The following is a 22892-nucleotide window of genomic DNA, read 5'->3' as shown; positions in this document are numbered from 1 at the left end:
CCAAGAGAACAGAACTACAATTCATCCTTGATGAAAAATATTGCATTGAGTGTTGACTGCTGTGGCAAAAATATTCATTGGAGATGCCAACACTCTTGAAACAGATCGCTAATGTCTGCTTTGTACAATCTCATTTGTCACTAAAAGTATTATGTCCACTGAAATGGTTGGCTAAAGAGCTGTGATGGCCTGATTGGAGTGATCTTTCTTCAGATGCATCATTGTCTGAATTTTCGAGAGAATGTCAAAAGAAAATCTCTTGAATCAGGGTCCTGAAGAATGAAAAAAAAAAGTTCATTTGAGAGTCTTGATGTGGTGGTTGTGATCACCCAATAGCAGAGATCTTGAACCGTAGTTCTTGGTACGGCATTCTCCATCTCCCCAAGGAAGTGACAATGTGACTGTGAGGTCTAATGGGGTAAATGACATGATAGCCAGAAGACTGGAAGACTGTCTATACCTATTAACCAGCATGGAAACATGCAAACCCTGCTACAATAAATATCAGTACATCTCTCCAGATGAGGGACATGTTTGAGATACCAGGCCTGAAAGGGCTATATATGTCTAAATCAGCAAAGGGGAAGCTATGATTGTGGAACAGGATGCTGTGAGCTGGAACACTTGACAGTGTCAAGAACAGACAATGCTAAAGTAGTGACTGCCACGGCCCATTCTGCCAGAGGAAAGGACTCACATATTGAGCTGACAGCGTTAAGTGTTGAGGTTGAAGCAAGATGCAGCTCTAATCTGTAGTTCCAAATCAGAAGTTGGCTGCAGAGTATTGTTAATATGGTCCTATAATTCTGATTGAAAAGGGAATGTAAAGAAAAGGGATTGTGAAGAATTATAGGGGAATGTAACACTCCCTTGGACATGGATATGTGCAATTATCAGGGCCATGTATTTAATAAAGACAAGAGGACCTGTTGCTAGGCTAAAGAGGCACACCCAGAACTAAAAGTGAAAGATCCCTCACATGAACCAAAGAAGTTAATAGTCCCTTGGAACTACACTATGTGAAAATAAACATTAAGGTTTACTTAATCTCATCTCCTTAAAAGTAGCAGGACAGAACTCAATGGTAGTTACTTTGAACCAGGTGGCGTGGGTATAGATTGAGGATAAACACATAACACCATGTCTCTTTAGAACATTGAAATATATGGTCCCTATAAGACTTAGGGGGTCAGGCTTTACTGTTTCCTTCTGCAGCGATGTCAGAGTTTTTCAAAAGGGGGGGTAGCTAGCACCATCCATCAATACCCACTGAATGGTGGGATAGCTGAAATTCTATGACCCATGGTAATATCCTCCCAGTGTACAATAACCACCAGACTTGTGACTTAAAGCGGAATCAGACTCCTGGAGTCAAGAATAATGCCTAGAATGCCAGGACTGTTTCTGATTTTAAGTCTCATATGTCTTAGATTGTATGATTTGAAATAATTTGTGTTGTTGTCTGGTAGCAAATAGCTAGATGAAGTTTTCCTGCTTCCAGGGAAACTGCTTCCCTGCTTCAGGAGTACCAAGGAAGACACTACAAGTTATCAAGATGATACTGTGTGCAGTAACTCAAAGTCACTGCATCCTATCCAGAATAGTTTTGGCTTTCATACTAAAGAAACAGTACCCTTTAAATAGCAGAGCTATAGATGCAACCATCACTTCCTATTCCTCTGCATGCTGTGCAGTACTGATCTGTTGTCCAAGAACTTGAGACCCTTGGTTATAGAAAACTTGTGCCAGTTGTTCTTACCTTTGGCCAACTAGGAATAAAACAGTCACCAGAAACAGGGGGTAACTGGAGAGGCACACTTGGTAGCATGTCATACAGAAAAGCATGATAACTACTGAGTATCCCTTCCTTTCTAATCTAATTTCCTGCCTTTTTTATCTGTGAAGGCAGAATGAATTTGTTGTTGCTTTGTAGAGACTGAGCTGCCTCCACAATAATTAAATTTAGATGATGGCTGGGCCTATGAGTCACAAGAGGTCTTTACCAATGCTGGTAACTGCCATCAGAAGAGTTGTGTTTGAATGAACATCAAAGACTGATCCTTTATTGTTTGCATGGCCTGCCTGAACTGGAGATAGAAAGTCTGAACCATCTGAAGTATCTGTTCTATGTATGATACACATATTCTGATGGTGACAGAGGAACTTTATCCTCAGCTAAAGTATCTGGGAACAAATAAGAGATAAATACTAAATTTGGCGAGGCAATGTCCAAGGAGCAACCTAGCACAGCTGATGGCTCAGATAGTACCTGTGAATATGGGGAATTAGGTACAGAAGTGATCTGTTTAACTGAGTGAGATGAGATATACAAGTCCATCCTGATGTTTTGCATCATCTCTGTAAGTTGTAGAGGCCAAATTTCAATGCCCTAATATTCAATGCAAGGCCGTACACTCACCCCTTAATGATTCAACCTGTATGCTGAATATACTGTATATTATGGGAAGCTGGATTGGAAGAGGAGCGAGGTTTTAAAACTGAAGGAAGACACATCAGTAGCCTGCACTATGCTGATGACACTACTCTGATAGCTGAAAATGCAAAGGATCTTCAAGCTCTAATAGTAGTAGTCAAGGAACACGTGAAAAAATGGGATTAAAATTAAATATAAAGATGATAAATGAATGACACCAGATACAACAACCAGCCTTAGAAATGACACGATACTGAAGTGATAGACAGCTTTTGCCTTTTAGGATCAACCATCAACAATAAAGGAACAAGCAGTCAAGAAATATGCTGCAGACTAGCACTTGGTAGAACAGCCATGAAGGCCTGGGAAAAGATATTCAGATGCCACGATGGGTCAACACCTACAAAGATCAGAATAGTGCAGGCAATGATATTCCCTGTGACACTCTATGAAAGTTGGACTTTGAGAAGGCAGGATAGAAAAGGTATTGACAATACTATGGACAGCCAAGGAAGCAAGCAAATGGACTATCCAACAAATTAACTCAGAGTTCTCACTAGAGGCACAAATGACCAGGCTTGAATTATCCTACTTTGGACACTTTAATATTGGGAAAGGTTGAAGGAAAGAGAAGACCACCACCAGCAAGTGGATGGACTCAATTACAGTGGCAAAGGGTGCACTGTTAGAAGACCTAAAGGACCAAGTTCAGGACAGTTCATCGTGGAGATCTATTTTAGCAGTTGCTAAGAGTCAACACCAACTTGATGGCACATTATCAACCAATCAAAATATTAATTGACAGTGATCATTATTCCTTCATTTTTTTTATTAGATCTATTGAAACTGGAGCAGAATGCTTCATCAATTTATTAGGATTGCTCAGCTTAGTATGAAGTTACCTACTACAAGTTGGCGATAAAAGTCCTTTCCTGTGGCCCAAACTGAGTCTAAAATACATAGGGGTCTAAAATACATATCACAATCATACCACAATCTTGGAAGCAAATTGGATCTCAAAAATTGCCCTGGAAGGGTATGGGGGTCTCTTATCCAAGCCAGTATTCATTGTGTCAATGCAGTAGAACAAGGAGGCTTGGCAGTGTCTCCTATTTCGAATGCTTGTTTCTGGAGTAATGTTCTCAATTGGATCAAACAACTGCAATAAGTCTCTTCCCCACATTTCGGACAGGGACATATAATTGAATTCTGCCCTTGTCGTCAAGCCTTAGTAAGTAATATTCCCCTTTCTGAATAGCTCAAACAAAGAGGATGCCTATATGTAGGATGAACTTTACTGCCACATGTTACACATTTACAGAAATTCAAGGCCATAAACACCATCGGGAGGGGTAAAAATGCCCACTGGCAGAAGCAAGAAACCTCAGTGAGGATAAATTAAAATGTAAAATAAAAGAATAAACCTGAGCTGACAGATAGGAACAAATAACCTTTAAAACAAGGAAAGGGCCATATTAAATGAGAGCTTGAAAAATGTTGCTGAAGAAGAGACCACCATTCCAGAGTTTCTGTGGCAGTCAAAGTTGTAGTGAGGGAAATGTCTTAAAACTGTGTTCAGGGACTATTCTGGGGATGATTCCTGTTAAAACATTCAGCTTAGAAGGTTTCAACAAAGATATGCACAGGCACACATTTCCATCGCTGTGAATCTCTGAAACCATGATGAAAAACCAGAAAGTTTTTTGGGGAAATAACTGTCCCTAGATTTCAGCTTTGCTATGTTGATATTGTTCACTCTTTTCAGTGTATCAGTCTGTTTTCTTGAACATGAGTTGTATAAAAATTGATATGAATTAATGGTTAATTTTGATTTTATTTCAATATGTACATATCACCTCTAAGTATACATCTCTAACAAACAGCATATACAGGTAATCATGATACATTTTTTCTCTATGACAGAAATGAAGGAGTTCCAGGTATCCTGCAGAACAACAAAATACTAAATGTCCTACTAATCCAATTACGCTATAGTTTGAGTTCATGGAAGAAATATTCTATAACTAAAGAACAGACATTGTGTATAAAAAATCTGCTGGAATCCTCTGTAAACAGTTTAGGCTCCTTGCTAGCTTCAGAAAGAAATGCAGCATGCATGGATCAAATAGTTACTGCCATGGGTTTCAAAGAGTTGGGAATTCCTCAGTAACATTTGAATCACAGCCCACCACACCAATTAAGAGTTCTCACCAAATTTCAGATATAATGCATCTGTCCAAAATCTGAAGTAAAAGCTGTTAACTGTATCAATTTTAACACATTTTCACTTGCTTTACTTCTGACAAATCTTATTAGGTTGTGCACACTTGGAATATAATTCAGAAAAAAGGGGGTTTGGACCTCATGTGAGACCAACCCATTTCTGCTATTAAATAAAGCTGCAGCTCCTTTAAAAATTGCATTAGCCTTAATGAGTGAGTTTCTTAAAGGAGCCACAATATTTTTCAAGCTCATTCAGACTACAAAAAACAGCACTGTTTTAATTAATAGCAAAAATGTGCTAGTTTGCTTTGAATGATTTTCAAAGCATATACAGCCATAATTAGTTTTTAAAGTTTTGTTTTTATAATAAAAGTCTGAAATGTATAATTGTAGACATTGGGGGTGGGGGCAACTTAGTACAAGATAAGGAAAGAATGATTTTGCTTTGAAAGAACTCACAAACTGCCAAATACCCAGCAAGTATTGAGAGATAAAATGTCTAAAGTAGTTTCTGTCAAAGTTTTTCGTCATATGAAATTGTACACAAGGAAATTCAGCCCAAGCTTTCTGCTATTACCTGGAAATGCAGATTTCTCTGACTTGTTGAGGTGTTAAAGCAAAAATAAAGAACTTCTCCTGGAATCTCTGAATACTGCTCTGTACTAAAGAGATATAGAGAAAAGATCTTTGAGCTAAATACAGGAAAAGCAGGATCTCTTCTGACTGATACAAAAACATGGAACCTTACAAGGAACTATCAGTGCACAGTAAAGCTTGAACATATAAATATCAAATCACTATTGAGAAAGCTCTATCAGCTCATGTAGTTCTATCCTTTTACAAAACCACTGTATTTTGCATTCTTCAGTAACTTGTTAAGTTCACAACTTCATAGTAATCATAACAGAGGACAGATTTGCACTTGAGCTGATAAGTTGCAAGCAGTATTAACTAAGAAAAGTGTTCCCTACTTACAGATGGCTAAGAAACTATATTGATAATAAATACTTAAACAAGTCTACGTAAAGAACTCTTTGTATCTATTCAAGCATGTAGGATAAAAACTTTTAATGACATATCTAATAAACAGTTGTTTTCCAACAATGTAATCAGCACATTCAGAGCTATGCTAATTTCAAAATTAATTTCTAGGGTGCAAATGTGTTTCCTCAATTTCCCTAATCATTTATATTCCTTCAACTCTGGATTGAAGGCTTTGCTGGTTCTACCATTTCCTCCCCAGGATCAGATAAAGAAAAGTGAAACCAGCCAGCTGATAGCAGGACAAGGAAGAAGTGGGGGGAGCAAGTTACATGCAAGAAGAGATGAAACAAAGCTTAGGAAGAAGAAGGAAGTTAAAACATGGTAGGAAGAAAATCAGACCTAGGAGCCAAAACATAGCAAAACAAAAGGATGTATGAATGTTATTAATGCATCTGTAATATCCAGACGAGAAACTGAGAAAGACCTGCAAACTGGATTTCAGAAGAGTAAATTCTGATCAACAATGCAGGGTTGCCAGGTCAGATCCAATGGCTTCAAATCCTTAAGGAGAAAAGTGTCTGGGAATGAGGGAAACTCTATGATAATGAACATAAAAACAGTCCCATCAAGAAGGAAAAAGGGGAGAAATCTTATGTTTAGATTTCTAGTATAGATACATGCAGAGCTTTCAAAAATGCTAAAGAGAAAAAACAACTTTATAGCAGGTGGACAGAGGACAACATAACAAAAGAATACATGGTAGTCTGCAGAAACTGTAGGAACTCATCAGAAAAGCCAAAGCTCAGAATGAGCTGAGGCTTGTGAAAAATGCCAAAAGCAACAATAAAATTAAAAGAAAAGCCAAGGAAAGGGTAGGTCTGTTGCAAGGAGAAAGTGAACATGATGACAAAAAAGCTCTTAATTCCTGACATGTATTTGTCTTCTCTCAGAAGTGAAATTGAAGCCTAGCTGATCGTGGATCACTGGGGAATGAGGGAACTGCAGCTTAAAACAGACAAAGAGAGAGGAAGAAGGAACTAATTAAATGAATTAAAATCTCCAAGCCTGGATGGATTACAACCCAGAATACTGAAGGAACTGCCAGAGGTGACTGCACCACCAAGTCAATCAATTGGTATCAACTGGCTCTGAAAACGGATGGCACTGGAGGTCAGGCCCATACCTGGGCTAGGCCACAACAAGGAGGCTGCTGCAGTGGGCACTGAAACCGAGGGCATGGGGCCGGGGAGAGCAGCCGTAGCTGCAGATCTTGGTAGTATAGGAAATATTCAAACAAGAACTCTGAAGGATGAAGCATTCCATGTGAACAGCAGTTCTGAAAGGATGGACAACGGCCTCTGTTGTCCTCGGCTGATTATAAAAATATCAGATTCAGATCCACTATCTGGAATTGCAGATATGGGTGCCATGAGAGGTACCCCCGAGAAGCTGGTGGGAGCTCCTTGGGAGAGTTCTCTTTTCTTTGTGAAGGGCAGGGCGCCTTGAAATAGGTTTGCCCTGAGAAAAGGGCTCATGCCTTGGGAAGTGTTGTGGTTCTGGTGGCACCCAGGAAGCTCTCACTAGTCCTTCAAACGTGTGTGTGTGTGTGTGTGTGTGTGTGTAACGCTGGGCCATACCCTTATGTACAGCAGGTCTCCAAGGTGAACAGCATCTGGCACGCTAGAACAATGTACTGTAGGTAAGGAAGGTGGTAAACCAGACCCCTAACTTGGGGCTAGGTAATGGCTCTGAGGGCTGGCGTTTATGAAGAGCTTTGGTTTTATGAAGCCTGGGGCAAAGCAAAGAAGATAATTTCTCTCCTGAGAAACTTGCCCTCCTGATTTGAAGGAAAGGATCCAGCATATGAATTAGTTATTGATTTTTGAAGTCTCTTTGTTCTAAAAATGAGAAGATAATGCAGTATGTCTCTGTATGGTCCAGATTTAATTAGAAGCTTTAAGTTTGAATTAATGTTATATTAAATTATAATATTTATAATATTTATATTATATATTAATTAGATATAATATAATATATATATTATAATATTTATATAATATTTATATTATTATTTGTAATTATTATATGGATCTCTTTTTCTATTAATTCATTTTCTTTCATTGTCTCTTTTAATTTATTTTAATCACTATATTTTGGTTTTTTTTCTTCAGTGTATAATCACTACCTCTTTTCTGTTGGTGGTGTGGTGGCTGTTTGTATTTCACTATTAATAAATAAAATTTAATTTAAAAAAATCACTCTTGTAATCTCTGGAAACTCTTGGAGGACTGATGAGGTCCCAGAAGACTGGAAGAAAGCACATGTTGTCTGCATCTTCAAAAAGGAGGAGAGGTCCCAGAAAACTAGACACGGCAACCTGATATCTATCCTGGGGAAGGTTCAGCCTGTTTGTGAGCATTGGATAGGCAGGCTACAATTAAAAAACAGCATGGGAATTGTCACAAACAAATTTTGCCGGACTAACTTCATTTCCTTCTTTGATAGAATTACTAGCTTAATAAACTACAGAATGAAAAAGGTCTGTTATGTTTATAATGGTTAATGCATGCAGACAAATAATTATGTCCAGGTATTTCAAGCTACAAGGAGCATTCTGGGAAGGATGTCACATTATATACTATTGTAGTGATAGTCTACTAGTACTTTATGATGTATAAAGTCTTCATCTTAAGAAAAAAAGAAGCTTGGTAGATCAGGGGAATACCATAAACATACTGTATTTGGGCCTCTACAAAGCCTTTGACAGAATGCCTAATGATATTTTTAATTAATATGGGCTAGATGATACTACTGTTAAATGGACTTAACAGTTGGCTCAATGACCATACCCCAAAAGTACACTCTTAATGGCTCTACTTCAGCTTGGAGAGAAGTATTAAATAAAGGGCAACAGGACTCTGTCATGGACCCAGTGCTGTTCAATATTTTTATCAATTATCTAAATGAAGGAATTGAGGGGATGCTTAGAGATCTGGGTGTCCTTGTCAACCACAAATTAAACATAAGCTAGCATTATGATGTAGTTGCTAAAAAAGCATTAACAAGAGCACAAAGGTGCATTAACAAGAGCACAAAGTCCAGATTAGGGCAAATAATTGTTCCATTCCACCCAGCCGAAGTACTGTGTTTGGTTCTGGGCAACACAGCTCAAAAAGGATTGTGACAAATTCAAGCAAGATGCTGAAGGGTCTGGAAACCAATTCCTATGAAGAAAGGTTAAAAGATCTGGGTATGCTTAGCCCTCAGAAGAGATGCCTAAGAAGAGATCTGATAGCAGTCTTTAAGTACCTAAAGGGTTGCCACATAGAAGAGGGAGTGGACTTATTAGCCAGCATCCTTGAGGCCGGGACCAGAATCACTGGGTTAAAACTATGGAGATGAAGGTTCAAACTACACATCAGGAGGAACTTCATGACATGGTACGTTCTCCTTTGCCAGAGGTCTTCAAACAAAGGCCAAAAGATCATATCTCACAGATACTCTAATGGATCTTGGACAGAGAAGAGAGCTGAACTGGATGATCTCCAAAGTCCCTTGCAATTCTATGACTGAATGGTAAGAGCCTACTGTAGTCCATGAAACATGTAGTTTTCCTGAGCAAACCATGACCTTTGATTCACAGACTGCTGAAAATCACAGACCCTTTTCCCACACCTGTACAAAAGAACTACCTTTTTGATTCCACTCTAACAACTCTCCTCGGTTACAAGCTCAGATAACATGCAGACTAAGGGAACATTGCACAGCTTCATTTGCTACTTTATTTACAGCCCTGAGAGAAGCTACACACAGGAACAATTCAAACATACAATGATATTTAAAAATATTTAATTTTTTTTTCATTATGTGCATATTGGCACACCATACTGTAGCTATAGCTCCCCCTTTAAAGACTATTGCACTTAGAGATGGGAGTGCTGATCAGATGGAACACTAACAACCAAACAATTCTAAGCTATTCTTTGTTTGGATTGGAAACAATAGTCAGGGCAAACCAGTTTGGCATGGCATCTCATTTTAGTCACTTCATTTTTGGTCCTGACTAAATCTTCCTATCAAATGCATATATTTTAGCATACTTTACCTAAGCTGGTAGGCTTGATGAGAACATCAAGTACATCGTAAAATGGGAGATTCTTCAGCTGAACATCAGGATGCACTGGAGGAACTGAAGGAGGTGGCTGCTGCATCTCAAAGTGAGGCTTTGTGTCCTGAAGTAGCACCGTACTAAGAGGAGAGGAAGGAGACTGAGGAGTGACCGAAGTTGAAGGAACTGGATGCAGTCCGGGCACAGCTAAATCAGGTTCCACTGGAGAAGAGCTACTATCCAAGTTGAAAACTGAAGACTTTATAGCAGATAAGTCAGAAAGACCTTCTATTGTCCTGGGATACCGGCGCCTGTAGAGTTCCCGTATCTTGATCTGAACTGCTGGGCTACAGCCACTCTTCAGCAAGTGCAATGCCCTCATCAGGAGGTCATGTTTGCGCCCACTTTTATTACGTCCAGCAAAACCCAGCAACACTTGCAGTTCAGACACCCGAAAACTTGATACCATATTCTAGGAGAAACAGCAGATCAAGAATATATGAAATGATGGGCAACAACAGATTAAACTGATAGCCCTGGGTTAAAAAGTTAAAGTAAAGATGTTAAAGTTTTATTTACATCATAATCCTATGTCATACCACATATGGCCAATGAAACATTCAAGATTTAGTTTCTTTTGATTCATCCAATTTAGTCACTGAAACACTGATTGTATTACCACTGTGATGTGGTTAAAACCCTACTTAAATTGTGTCCACACATACATTATCCCTAATCCTCTCAATAAATATAATTTTTCATAGAACAAGCAACACAACCTCCACAATGACAGCAATTCAGTAAAACATAAGTTCCAATGATGTGACAGATTTATTTATAACACAGGTAAAACTCCAAATGCTACTTTTGGTTACTATACCGCTTTTGTTTCACACTCTAATATTATATGAAACAATAACTACATATTTGTAGTGATATTGCAGAAGACCATTGTATGGTGACATCTTTTAATTTCTCCTTCATATTAGAAGATACTAGAAGCTTAGAGTTCATTCTGAGTCATAATAATGTTTAGCTGGCTTGTTTTTCACTCTTGCTTGGGAAATAAAGAGAAGGGAGGAATCTTCACACAGTTGTAAAAGGACCTCAAGGTTATCTGTACAGTTCCCAGGTTCTTGGTTTACATTCCAGGATTCTGTCAGTTTATATGACGGACAGGTGCACCATCTAGCCAAGATCAGGTCCTGCAATCTCAGTACCATGGAAACAAGGTAATGAGGTTTTGGTACCAGATTTGACAAGACCCTGATATTGCCCCTTGAGCTTGGAGCTTCAACATAGACCTGGTATCAGGTGTTGTGTGAATTGGCTTGGGGTCTCTCCGCTGTTGTTCCACTGGGGCTCCCTACAGCTGAACGGAGATTGGTTATCATCTTGTTTGGTATGTTATGCTTTTATGTGTTCTGCTTTTATGTTTCTGTTTAATCTGCCTGCTACAGTTAACAATAAAGCTTAAAATTATCTTACTTACTGGATCCTAAAAAGAACCAATCATCTGGCACCTGGCTAGTGCTTGGCAATACAGTATTTACATTATAGAAAATATAGATCATTAGATGGCAAAATAGTCTTTGCTTAGGTGAGACTACAATTGGCAAAATTAACAGGAATTTTTTTTACATTATTGTAGAATTTTACACCTAAAAGGGACCTCCTTTTAGTCCATCCTTTTGTTCCATGCAGGAAACTTGTGATTACAGCACAGCTCAAAGACAGCTGTACAATCTGCTTAAATATATCAGCTAACCTACAGTCATCCCTTTGAATATCAGACTAGAGTTACTTGAGATGGCATTCTACTTAATAAACATGGGAATAAATAAATAAATAAATAAATAAATAAATAAATAAAACAGACAATATTACCTTCTTAAATCTTCTCAAGGCTAAACATATCCACTCTTTTGAATATTTATTTTGTTTCCTTACCCTTCACCATCCCACCCTCCTCTGAGTATGCTCTAGTTTGTCACTTTGCTCTTTAAAATGTAGCACTTTTAAAATATAATATTAGCTTTACAGAGAGTTGGGGAAAAAAGCAAGTCAATGCATCAATTTTCAGTAATAAAATCCAACTGCACTAGCTACCACAACAGGCTTCTATTGTTCCACCACCATTTTCGAAAGCCAATTTCTGCCCCTCCAAAGTACAACTTCCAGCATTCCTTATCACAGGTCCTGCTAATTTGGGCTACCAAGGCTTGTAGTTCATCCATACCTGGAGGGCTGGAGGACTCCCATCCCAGGCCTAGAATATTCTTCCTAGGAGCAAAGTTTGAGTAGCAAAAGCAAATGAATGACAGGGCTTTTGGGAAGCTACCCGAGTCTGAAATCTGCCTTTCTTGGAGATCAATCAGAATCCGACCTTAAACACTTCCTGAGAACTGGCATTACAGAGACATAAAATGCTTCTGCCCACTCCACCAGATCTAGCTGAGAGGGCATGCTCCGAGTTACTTTTATTAAACAATGTCATCATGTTGGACCCCGGAGTCTGGAGTCATGCCCTCTCAGTAGCAGCATCTCCTCTGTGGAACAGCATTCCCACCCCCACCCCACAAGATTCAGATGCCCCCAACCCTGTTAGCCTTTCACAAGGCACTGAAGACCTGGCTGTTCCCCCAGGCATTTGGGTCAGGGTACAGATGTTGTTGTTGTTAGCTGCTGCCAAGTCCTGACCCTATGTATAGCAGGGTGCAGATGAGCTCTGCTATTATGGGTGGTTAACAGTTAACCGTTTATCCTTGGCACAGGGGGGGGGGGTCATGTTTGGGAGGGTATTGTTTGTTAGTCTTGTAAGCTGCCCAGAGTCACTTGTGAGATGGGTATTCTATGTTACATAAATAAATAAATCTCCATCTATAGAAAGACCCCCACAAGTAAAATTAGAGAGGACAATTCTCCACCTCTCTCCACACTATCAAAATCTGTTCCAGAGAATTAGGGGATCGTTCAGAGCATCCTAATTTAATTCTATATTTTGCTGTAAGGTACAAAACGATTCTTTACTTTTAAACTCTGGATTAAATTCAGATGATAATGATAAAAATCTGACAGTATGTGGGCAGCCAACACCCAACTTCTCAAAGCAATTGTTCTAAGAGGGATATATTTTGTGGAGGATAAAATGGAAATATACCAAAACATGTAGGTTGTCTATTTATTTTTGAGGGAGAAAATATATACATTTAGGGATATTAAGAAAAGATGGCTATATGGCATTTCTTCCTCCTCTTCCTGGAAGTATTTCTGTTAAAGCTGATTTGGTTTTTGAAAATGCTAAAAATCTAAAGTAAAATTTCCTTATTTTCCTCTAATTATCCGTATTTCTCCATTATGTTCTAAACATGCATTTCCTGCCTTTCATCCTAACAAACTCTGGCTTAAAGAATAGCAAAATATGTTAAAGCCTTACACCAACTGCAGTAAGTATTCTGAGATGGCTTATATGAATTTGCCGTGTTGTATCTGATGTTTCTCTGTTGTTCTTCTAATTTAACCAGGCAATTTGGACTGCTCTGGGATGTTGAAATTATGTTTATATTTAATAGTTTGTGGGGAAAGGGGACAAGGGGAGGGAAGTTTGGCTTACTTGCAGTAGAATCAAACCTTTTTTCTTTATATAATATTTTTCCCATAATATTTTTCTATTTGTCTATTTTTTCCAGGATTCTCTTATATGCAATTTTACTTCAGCCTCAGGTCCACCAATTATCCTTTTTCATACTTCACATTAGCGCCACACATTCCTGTAACACTCTGTAACATTCTTTTCATGCTGTTCAAAGCAGCTTCCACATTCTTTCCTTACATCCACTTTTCATTGTTTGGTTGGGAGATTAATGTCTTCTAATACATTTTAATATAGAATGTGTACTCTCTATTCCTTTTTTAATAACAATTTTATTAAAGGTTACAGATATACAGATAAAAACTAATACAAACTACAAAAAAGAAAAGAAATAAAAAATACAAAGTGCAGAAAAAGAAAAAAATAATATAAAGAAAAAATTAAAAAGAAAAAGAATATAACAAAGAAAAAGAAAAGAAATAAAGAAGTAACTTCCCCCTTGTCACAACAATTTTAACAAATTATCAGCTTCTTTTAAAATACAACCAACAATCTCTTCATCCCATATCTCAACTCTTATTTACAAACAGATCCTTAAAACCTCATCTTTCAGTCCTGGTCAGCAAAAGTCCATTAAGAGTTAGCAGAAATAATGTATCTATTTTAACTTTGATCAAATAAACCCATTTTATATTCTTTCCTTTTACTTTTAACAATCTTAATCCTCAATCCCTTCAAATAATATCCTAGAGCTTGTTTTCTTTTCATTTTTTCTTTGTCCCTTTTCACAAAATCCTTCAGAACTTTAACAAATCTCTTTTGTAAATCCAATAAAATTATCCAAGTCACTCTTTTGATTTGGCATTTGTGTATCCCTTGTAATTATTAAGACACCAGCCAGTTTCATTTGTAAAGTCAGTGTAGCATCTTTTTCCATATCATTCTTATAGCTTATTATTATTAAATCCACATTCAGATCAGTTTCAGTCTTATCCGGTAAAGTTGTTCCTTTTCCAAAACCTCTTTTAAACACAATCTATCTTTAGAGGCAGACACTCTAAAATTAATTGCTGGATCCAAAGTTCAAAAATATCCTCCAATATGTCCAGTATTAAAGTACTTTGCTCCATTCTGTTAGTGAGTCAAATTTAAGTGTTCTTCTCCTTTAATTGTAATCTTTCGTCCCTTCTGGTTCCCTCTACTGTTCAATGTTCAGATTGCCATCCTATCATGTCTTCTTTTGAGAATTCAAAACAACAGCATTTTCCCAATGGAAGGATTTTCATGGTTAATTTCAAAATCTTATTTCAAATCTATCTGTACCCTTAGTCCATTTATAACTTTCCAAAATCAACGTTCTAATCACCCTTTTGCTGTTTATTAAAAAAAAAGTTTTTTAATGTCTTTAAACTTATCTTTAAAACTTCTTTTGCTAAGGATTAAAGTAAATTCGCCCAATGTGTGATATCAGATTTGTCGATCGGAAGGTTCTTAATAGTTGAAAAGTGGTTAAGAGGCAATTTCCAAAAACGATTAAAAAATCAGGCTCGGCAGGACTTTGTGTCCGTAAGGCTACATTGCAGCTGTGAGCTTGGTGGGAATCCCTCGACTCCCACACGCTCAACTCACAAGCCGACTGCAGAAACCTCAGTTCCTGCAGTCTACTCATGGGGAGCAGCTGTCTGGAGTGCAAGTGGGCGATCTCACAATCTCTTCTTTGTCCAGACAGACTTGACCGGCCATAAAACACTGCCTGGCTGCTGATCTTGCTGCAATGTCATCTCCACTCCCTTGGAGACGTCTAGTTTGCCATGAATTCCCACCAGAAGTGCCGTACTTTCTATTCCTGAAGTTGTTCAACTTTCATTTTGCTTTTCTTACATTATTTTCTCAAGTTCTTATTTCTGTTTTTTTTCCCATTATTAACATACAACTCTCACAGATCAATGTATTCCTTCTAGCATATGCACCTGCAACAACTAGATGACAAAATGCAATTTCTGACATACATTTTAGCTCTTTAATTCATGATAAAACCTACACCTTCACTTCCCTGCATGTATGCATCAACTTCCCATTACCATATGGACCATCTTCAGTGAGATTTATGACATCCTTCCTTTTTTTTTGTTTTTGTTTCAGACACTCATCTATCTTCACTCATTTCATTTGCTAATTCATGCTCTATCATACTCCTCTTACATTCCCAGTTGCAATCTTCCATATACCAAGACTGTCAATCTATTATCTATCATTATTTTAATGACAATTAATAATAATCAAAGCTTTCATATAATGCTTTTTTATTAAAATAGAGAAAGTATAGAATAGGGTATTTGTCTCACATGGAGTATCCCCAGATAATGGGAAAGATAGTAGAAGTCACATTTATTTATTTACTTACTTACTTACTTACTATCCCGTCTTTATTATTTTTATAAATAACTCTTTGGTCACTTATGTCACAAGTGCAACCACAGCCCAGTTTTATCTCAAGCATGCCCATGCTACTCTATGCAAGCTAGGATCTCTAGGCTAAGCCAAAATACTGTTCCCTGTATCTAATTAACAAAGAGGTATACACAGTCTTTTAACCCAAGGTTACCTAATTTTGTTTTCTCTTCCTAATACTTTACCAATCGACAAAAGTAAGGTATCCCAATACAAAAAAAATCACAACACAAATCAAAGACTGTGTTCTACAGCAACCATTATTCAACAGTAAATTTATTGATTTATTATATTTCTTTACTGCCCATCTCTTACAATACAATACAATACAATACTTTTATTGGCCAAGTATGATCAAACATACAAGGAATTTGACTTTGGTGGAAGGGCTCTCAACATATCTACACAACATCAAAAATAACAATAAAGCAACAATGTTATTTACTAAAACCATACAATCAAGAAAGAAAAAAAAATTGAAAGAAATAACACTACAGCTATCAACCAACACACACTTATATTTAAAAGGAGAATTTATGGACAGCATACTGCATCTGTTGTCCAACATATGTTCACATCCAACAGAGCATTACCAGTCACATCTTAGCAGTCACGTCTTACCATACATTGTCCATCATTATATCAGGCTACATTAATTAGGAGTTCAACAGAGCAATGGCATGAGGAAAAAAACTGTTTCGATGTCTAGATGTTTTGACATATGGTACTCTGTAGCGCCGTCCTGATGGTAGAAGTTGAAACAGTTTATGTCCAGGATGCGAAGGGTCTGCAGATATCTTCTCCGCTTTCCTTTTGACCCTTGCAATATACAGGTCTTCTGTAGAAGGCAGGCAGATTGCAAATTCTTTCTGCAGACTTAACTATCCGTTGAAGTCTATATTTGTCCTGCTTGGTTGCGGAACCAAACCAGACAGTTATAGAAGAACAGATAACAGATTCGATAATTCCTCTGTAGAACTGTACCAAAAGCTCCTGAGATAGATTAAACTTCCTAAGTTGACGCAGGAAGAACATCCTTTGTTGTGCCTTTTTGATGATAGTTCTGATGTTAAGCGTTCACTTTAGGTCTTGAGAAATTATGGAGCCCAAGAACTTAAAGGACTCTACTACAACATAAATCAAAGATTGTGTTCTACAGCAACCATTATTCAACAACGAATTTATTTATTTATTATATTTCTTTACCACCCATCTCTTATGCAACGACCCTGGGCAGTTTACAACAATAAAAGATAAACATTTAAAATATCATTAAAACAATAAAATATAAATACATATAAATATAAAAATGTAAAATATAAAATAGAGTCCAAGATGGTGAAAACGAATTACAAAATCAAACCAAATTTAATTCCTGCCACTCCAACAGAACTGGGAAAGACTTCAATCTAACAACTAGAACTACAAAACTAACCTAAATGGACCAACGATTTGTCTCAGAATCGTAACAGCTGCTTCCTGCATTGTTAGGTTGAAGACTCTTAGGTTACATCTTTTTGCATTAAAGGAAATGCAGAGTTCAGGGTCAAGTCAATACAACTAAAGGAAGTTCACTTCATCAGTGCACACAGATCTGCCACCAATGCAAACCTCTGTGGGGAACCAGAAATCTTCAGATAATCACAGAATATGTCATGAGTAAGGATGGCGAGCAGGGGGCTCCCATCCAGACTGTCAAGCGCATGCGTAGCACTGATGAATTGTTCAGCCATTCAAAGAGACACAGATCGGGACCGCCTTAACCCTTGGGGGTTTTTCCCACGCTTCTTCAGTTTGTTAGGATTCCTGTTAAGTACTAGCAATAAATATTAGAGACCAGTTCATTGTCTCAGTGTGTTTCCTGGTTGTTAGGACAGAATAGTTCTAGAGCTCTATTTATATAGGTACTGGTATACAGTGTGATCAAAGTGACTGGCAAGGTTCTCAGAAAATGGACTCATACTTAAAGCATATCAAAGCAGGTAGGTGTGGCAAACCCACAGTATTTTCCATGCATCACCTTCTTACATTAGGGACACCTATAGACCAATGTGCTTAACGATTAAAATACAGAATGTATTTGTAGCAACAAAAGTAGAACAAATTTAAGAGGTAATGAATTAAATCAATTCCTGTACATACATACATACATTCAGATGCACTTGAGTTCTAGACAGCCATTAACTTATTTCAAAACAATACCATCTAACCTCTGTTTCTAAATTTTAGGATGTTAAAGAAGCACTTCTGCCAAAGCAACATAATTCTGGGATCTTGACACCAAGCTAGCAGAGATCAAGGAGACCACAGAAAGTGTTCTTCCTGCTAGTCAGGCCCCCTACCCATTCTATTTCTTAAGCAGTTTAAGATTACTCGAATAAAGCATCTATCTCTAGAACCATAATCATTTCCTTGGATATCACACAGGCTTTGTAAACATTCTTAGGAAATAAAAACTGGCAGTGGTGCTTTGCTTATAAAAGTGCACAACTAACCAAAAAAAAAAAAAGCAAAGGCTAGCTAGCGGTTAACAATGAGTAACTTGGGAAGTGAGAAGTGGCTGGAACAGCCTCATTAATTTATTCTTCAGTAAATTAGTTTTTCTATGAATAAGCATTCCCCCACCCCCAGGACCATTTTCTCTGAGCACCCACAACATGCTTCCACACCATTAAATATGCCCCCTATGAAATCACCAATTGAAAAGAATCAGGAACCTCCCATGTAATTGTTTTTGAACAGGGATAAGCAAACCCTGGACCATGTGTTTCTTATGATCCTGAGCCCCCAAATCCCAGCAACATTCAGCACTACAGGTAGTCCTCATTTAGCAACCACAATTGGGACCGACAACTCTGACGGCTAAGTGCCACAGTTGCTTAGCTGAAAATCATGTGATCCTGATGGACTTACGACATCACTTCCCATTCGGTTAAGCAAATCACCATGGTCATTAAGCGCGACATCACATGACCATGACTCGCAATTTTACTTCTGCAATCTCCATGAACTCTGCTTGTTTGAAGCCAGTTGGGAAGCACACAAATGGCAATCACATGATCACAGGACGCTGTGACCGTTGTAAATGTGAGGATTGGTCACAAAGCTATTTTTTACACCATCATAACTTTGAATGGTCATTTAACAAGGCAGTCAGTAAGCGAGGACTACCTGTAGTCTCTACCTTTCACTGCTTTAAAAAAAGAGCCTTAGAAAATTAAGATGTGAAATAGGCATATTACATCTCTAGACGGCTTAACTCAATTATTCTGACTGAAACCTACAGCCCATTAGAAAAAAGGTCAAAAATGTTAGCTATCCCTCTCCAATGATGTCACTGATACACACACTACAGTTATTAAATATCTGTTTTTTTAAGAAGTACAATCCCTGGCTTCAAAAAAAACTTTAGATGACCAGCACCATAAACCCATCTGGAAATTTTTATAAAACATGGAAAATCTATATTAGAACAACAAACCACAAGTTACTGGACTTCTACAATATAATGAATCTGCAGCATCTTAGAGTCTAGCCAATTTGTTATCACAGATCACATCATCAGAAGTTTATGAATTGCATCTGTTGAGGTCAATTATGATCTATGAAAGCTTATGCAATAATAGATCCAGCTTTGAATTGTCAAATCTCTTGTTTTACTGAAAATGTAAGCATTTCTTTACTCCTCTGAAAACCGTTAAGTACAGGTGATTCTTGCTTAACCACCACTCATTCAGTGACTATTCGAACTGCGATGCACAAGGGGTACTTATTACTGGTCCTTCTACTTATAATTGTTGCAGTGTCCCATGATCACATGATTGTGATCCGGGTGCATGACAACTGGCTCACAATTATGACATCGTGGCATCCCATGGTCACATGATCCCCATTTGCAACCTTCTTTGCCAGCTTCCTACAAGCAAAGTCAATGGGGAAGCCAGCAGGAGGTTACAAATGGCGACCATGCGATGCTGCACTTAACGATGGTGTGGGATTCACTTAACAACAGCAACCACAAGTGCCAGAATTTCTGTCAGTAAGCTGTGCAGTCACGTGATGTCACACTTTACAACTGTGGCACTTAGTGACAGAAATTCCGGTCCCAATTACTGTCATTAAGTGAAGACTACCTGTATAATAACACATATTAATGTGACTTTTGAACTTTATTCCCCTTGGAGTTTTGGGGTTTATATTTGCTATCTTATGAAGCCTGAGCTCAGGTCCATTTTGGTTTAATATTATTTGGGCTATGTGCAATCTTTCAATCTGAAGACAAACCAGTGTTTCCCAGTGTACAGGGGTAGTCCTGCAGCACCTGTCATCAATTCCTTAAAGAAGCTGTGTCTTTTCCCAGGATTATATGGCCACCTTCCATAGCCTCAGTGCAATTCTGGGAAAAGTCTCACTTCGTTTGAGGGGCTGACAGGTGTTACGTGCATACCTGCAATCACTCCAAAGCATTTTCTCTCCAAAACATTGCATGGCCATCATAGCACTGTGGTAAATGACAAAGGCAATGAGTGGAAATATTTATACAGTTTTACAATTTCAGGTGTTTTACATTACAACACAAAATAACCATCTCTTCATTTCATCCATCAGAGAAATCAGTTATATTATTTGGTCAATCAATCGTGAATAGGTCAGATTGCCACTTAATGCTTGATGGGAGAAAGTTCCAAGGAGGGAGAAACCAAATATGTAAAAACGTATTTCAAATTCTCACAGATAAGACTACTGAGCACACATGCAGAGTATTGTTAAACTGCAACATCTTAATGTCCCTTTTTAACCTATCTGAGGCTAACAAACTTTCCAATGGCTATGCCACAAATGCTAAAAATTCATCTGAAATACTGAAATTAAATTAAATGGAAGATCCTGGGGTAAGGAGCCAGCAATTCAAGAAGACTCTTTCAAACCATACTTGCACTTCTCTTTCTCTCTCTGGCCAACACTAAAATGATTTGTATTCATAAAAGGTGTCACTTTAACATGTCAGAATAAAATCACAACTAGAAAAAGTCAGACCCTGTCCATTCCCCCAATTCAATCAGCTCCAGGACAGAAAAGAAAACCAAATACTATGAGTTTGAAGTCCTAAGTAACACAAGAGATGGCGGCATAGTGAAATCCACAAAACATAGTTACCCGTTGCTAACTCAAGTGACACAATCCATCTGTTATTATCTTCAGCCCAGCAATTCGTATCTAAGAATAATGAATTCAAAGGCAGATTACCTATCAAGGATCTCAGTTTCCTTCAGGAAAGTATCTTCACATCAGGGCTCCAATAGTAAAGCCAGAGCTTAAGAGCCCAACCTTGCCTTTTTTTAAACAACAGATGGGACTGCCTCTTAAGTAAGTATGTATGTATCCTGACACTCACAGAGGGCCTGGTGCTCTCCATGGTTCAACGGAGAAAATGAAACCCGGCATGGGGAAAGAGCAGAAGCTTCTCAAGAAAAGGGCCATCATGAGAAAGGAGGGGGAAAGAGGCAGCTTGCAGAGAAAGGGAGAACAGAATTAGGATACTAGAAGGGATTAAGTGGACAAAAGGCACAGGAAAAAATTAGCGTGGTCTCCAAAGATCCCTCTTTATGAAAGTGAGAGCTGAGTCTGTTTCTCTGGCCACAAGAGCGTGGCATGGAGCGAACCCCAGCAGAGAGAGAGGCTGGGAAGGAGCTGGGGAAGAACGGATGGAAAGGAAGGGGAGAAGCATGGGCTGGGTGACTCCGGGGCTGCAGCCCACGGAGGGACGCAGATGCCCATCAGTTGGTGCGGGGGGGGGGTGCAGGTGAAGCCGAACCGGGCAGGTCCTGAGAGAGGCACAAAAGGAGGTGCTGCTCTGAGGAAGCTGTGGGCGAGGGGTGACTTAGTAAAATAGGGAGGGGTGATGGGGTGACTTAGGAAATGGGGGGGGGGGGTTAGGTGAGGCCAGCAAGTTCAGCCCAGGCTCCCCTCCTGTGTTTTTTTTTAAAGACACGGGTTTCCCTTTGTTTTCAGCCGCTCCCTGAAGCGCTGGGAGGCTCCTCTGGAGCATTCAGAAGCCTCCCGCCCAGACGGGTCCAGCAGGGAGGGGAGGATGGGCGCCGTAGTCGGAAGGCGATGGGGAGGAAACGGAGGTCGGGAGAAAAGACAGGGACAGGCTGCCGCCGGGGGAGGGAGGAGCGAGCCGCTCGGCTTGGCCCCGACCCTGTGCGGCGCGGAGGCGCCGGACTACAATTCCCATGAGCCTTGGTCGAAAGGAGTTGCGGCCCGACGCTTCCGCAGGGCGCGCGGCCGGAGGCAGAAAGGAAGAGGACCCGGGCCCACGAGGGAAGGAAGGAGTCTCCAGGCTGCCGCCGCCGTGGGGATGGCTGCTTGCGCTCACCCTGAGCTCCTCGAAATCCGCCATTTTCTACCCGCCGCCTGGCTCAGCCTCCGCCGCCGGCACCGCCGCCGCCGCGGCCGCCGCCACCATCCTGCAGGGTCGCCGCGCTGCCGCCGCCGCCGCGTGACGCGAGGGGCGGGCCCGCCGGGGCCACGCCCACCCGCTGCGGAGAGCGCCGGCCGTTAGGAGGGGCGGGGCTTGGCGCGCGCGGCTTTCCCGCCCTTTTCGAGCGGGGCCGGAGAAAAGGCTCCTCGGCGGCCCGCGCGCCCGTCTGCTGAGGTGGCCTCAGGCAGGCCTCTCAGTTGAGGCCTCCGTTTGCAATATGTGGCAACACCACCTAACGCTATAATGCTGTTGTAGGAATTCTACATTACATATGGCTCAGTTTGGCTAACACCCTGAGCCATAAATTTGCCAATCACATTGCAACCAGGTATGTTGAGTAAAGTCGGACTACTTGGTGAATTTACTGTATGGCTTAATCCACCTTGGACTCCCAGAAAACTGTTGCAGAAAGCATGGAATGACTGATGTGTGTGAGGATGTAATACCGCTTGGCCGCCGTGTTCTTAATGGCTGTCTTTTATTCTTTTGTCAAGGTGTGGTACTACAGCATTTGTGCGTGTGTGAAGAGTGGGTGTCATGTTCCCCGTTGCAAGGCATATGTGCATCACAACGGGGAACATGCACATTAGGTAAGAGGAAGGGATAAGCATCATCC

At 39.5% G+C, this 22892-nt stretch overlaps 1 protein-coding gene across 3 annotated transcripts in view; it reads right to left on the bottom strand.

Moving 5' to 3' along the window:
• The window catches only part of PIAS2 (protein inhibitor of activated STAT 2), a 39468-nt gene extending 17156 nt beyond the window's left edge, over window positions 1-22312 (bottom strand). For 2 of the 3 annotated variants that reach the window (XM_063295851.1, XM_063295853.1), the window contains exons 1-3: window positions 22172-22312; window positions 9747-10221; window positions 5235-5319 (exon numbers count right to left, since the gene is read on the bottom strand). In XM_063295851.1, coding sequence (XP_063151921.1) covers window positions 5235-5319; window positions 9747-10221; window positions 22172-22195 — 584 coding nt within the window. In that variant the 5' untranslated portion in view covers window positions 22196-22312. The remainder of the gene's footprint in view (window positions 1-5234; window positions 5320-9746; window positions 10222-22171) is intronic. The other variant, XM_063295854.1, reaches the window with a different exon arrangement.
• Between the last annotated feature and the right edge of the window lie 580 nt (window positions 22313-22892).

Source organism: Candoia aspera, chromosome 2, assembly GCF_035149785.1.
Source record: "Candoia aspera isolate rCanAsp1 chromosome 2, rCanAsp1.hap2, whole genome shotgun sequence".
NCBI classification, from domain to species: Eukaryota; Metazoa; Chordata; class Lepidosauria; order Squamata; family Boidae; genus Candoia; species Candoia aspera.
The sequence above is the reverse complement of the archived record's forward strand: the minus strand, read 5'-3'. Positions and strand labels throughout refer to the sequence as shown.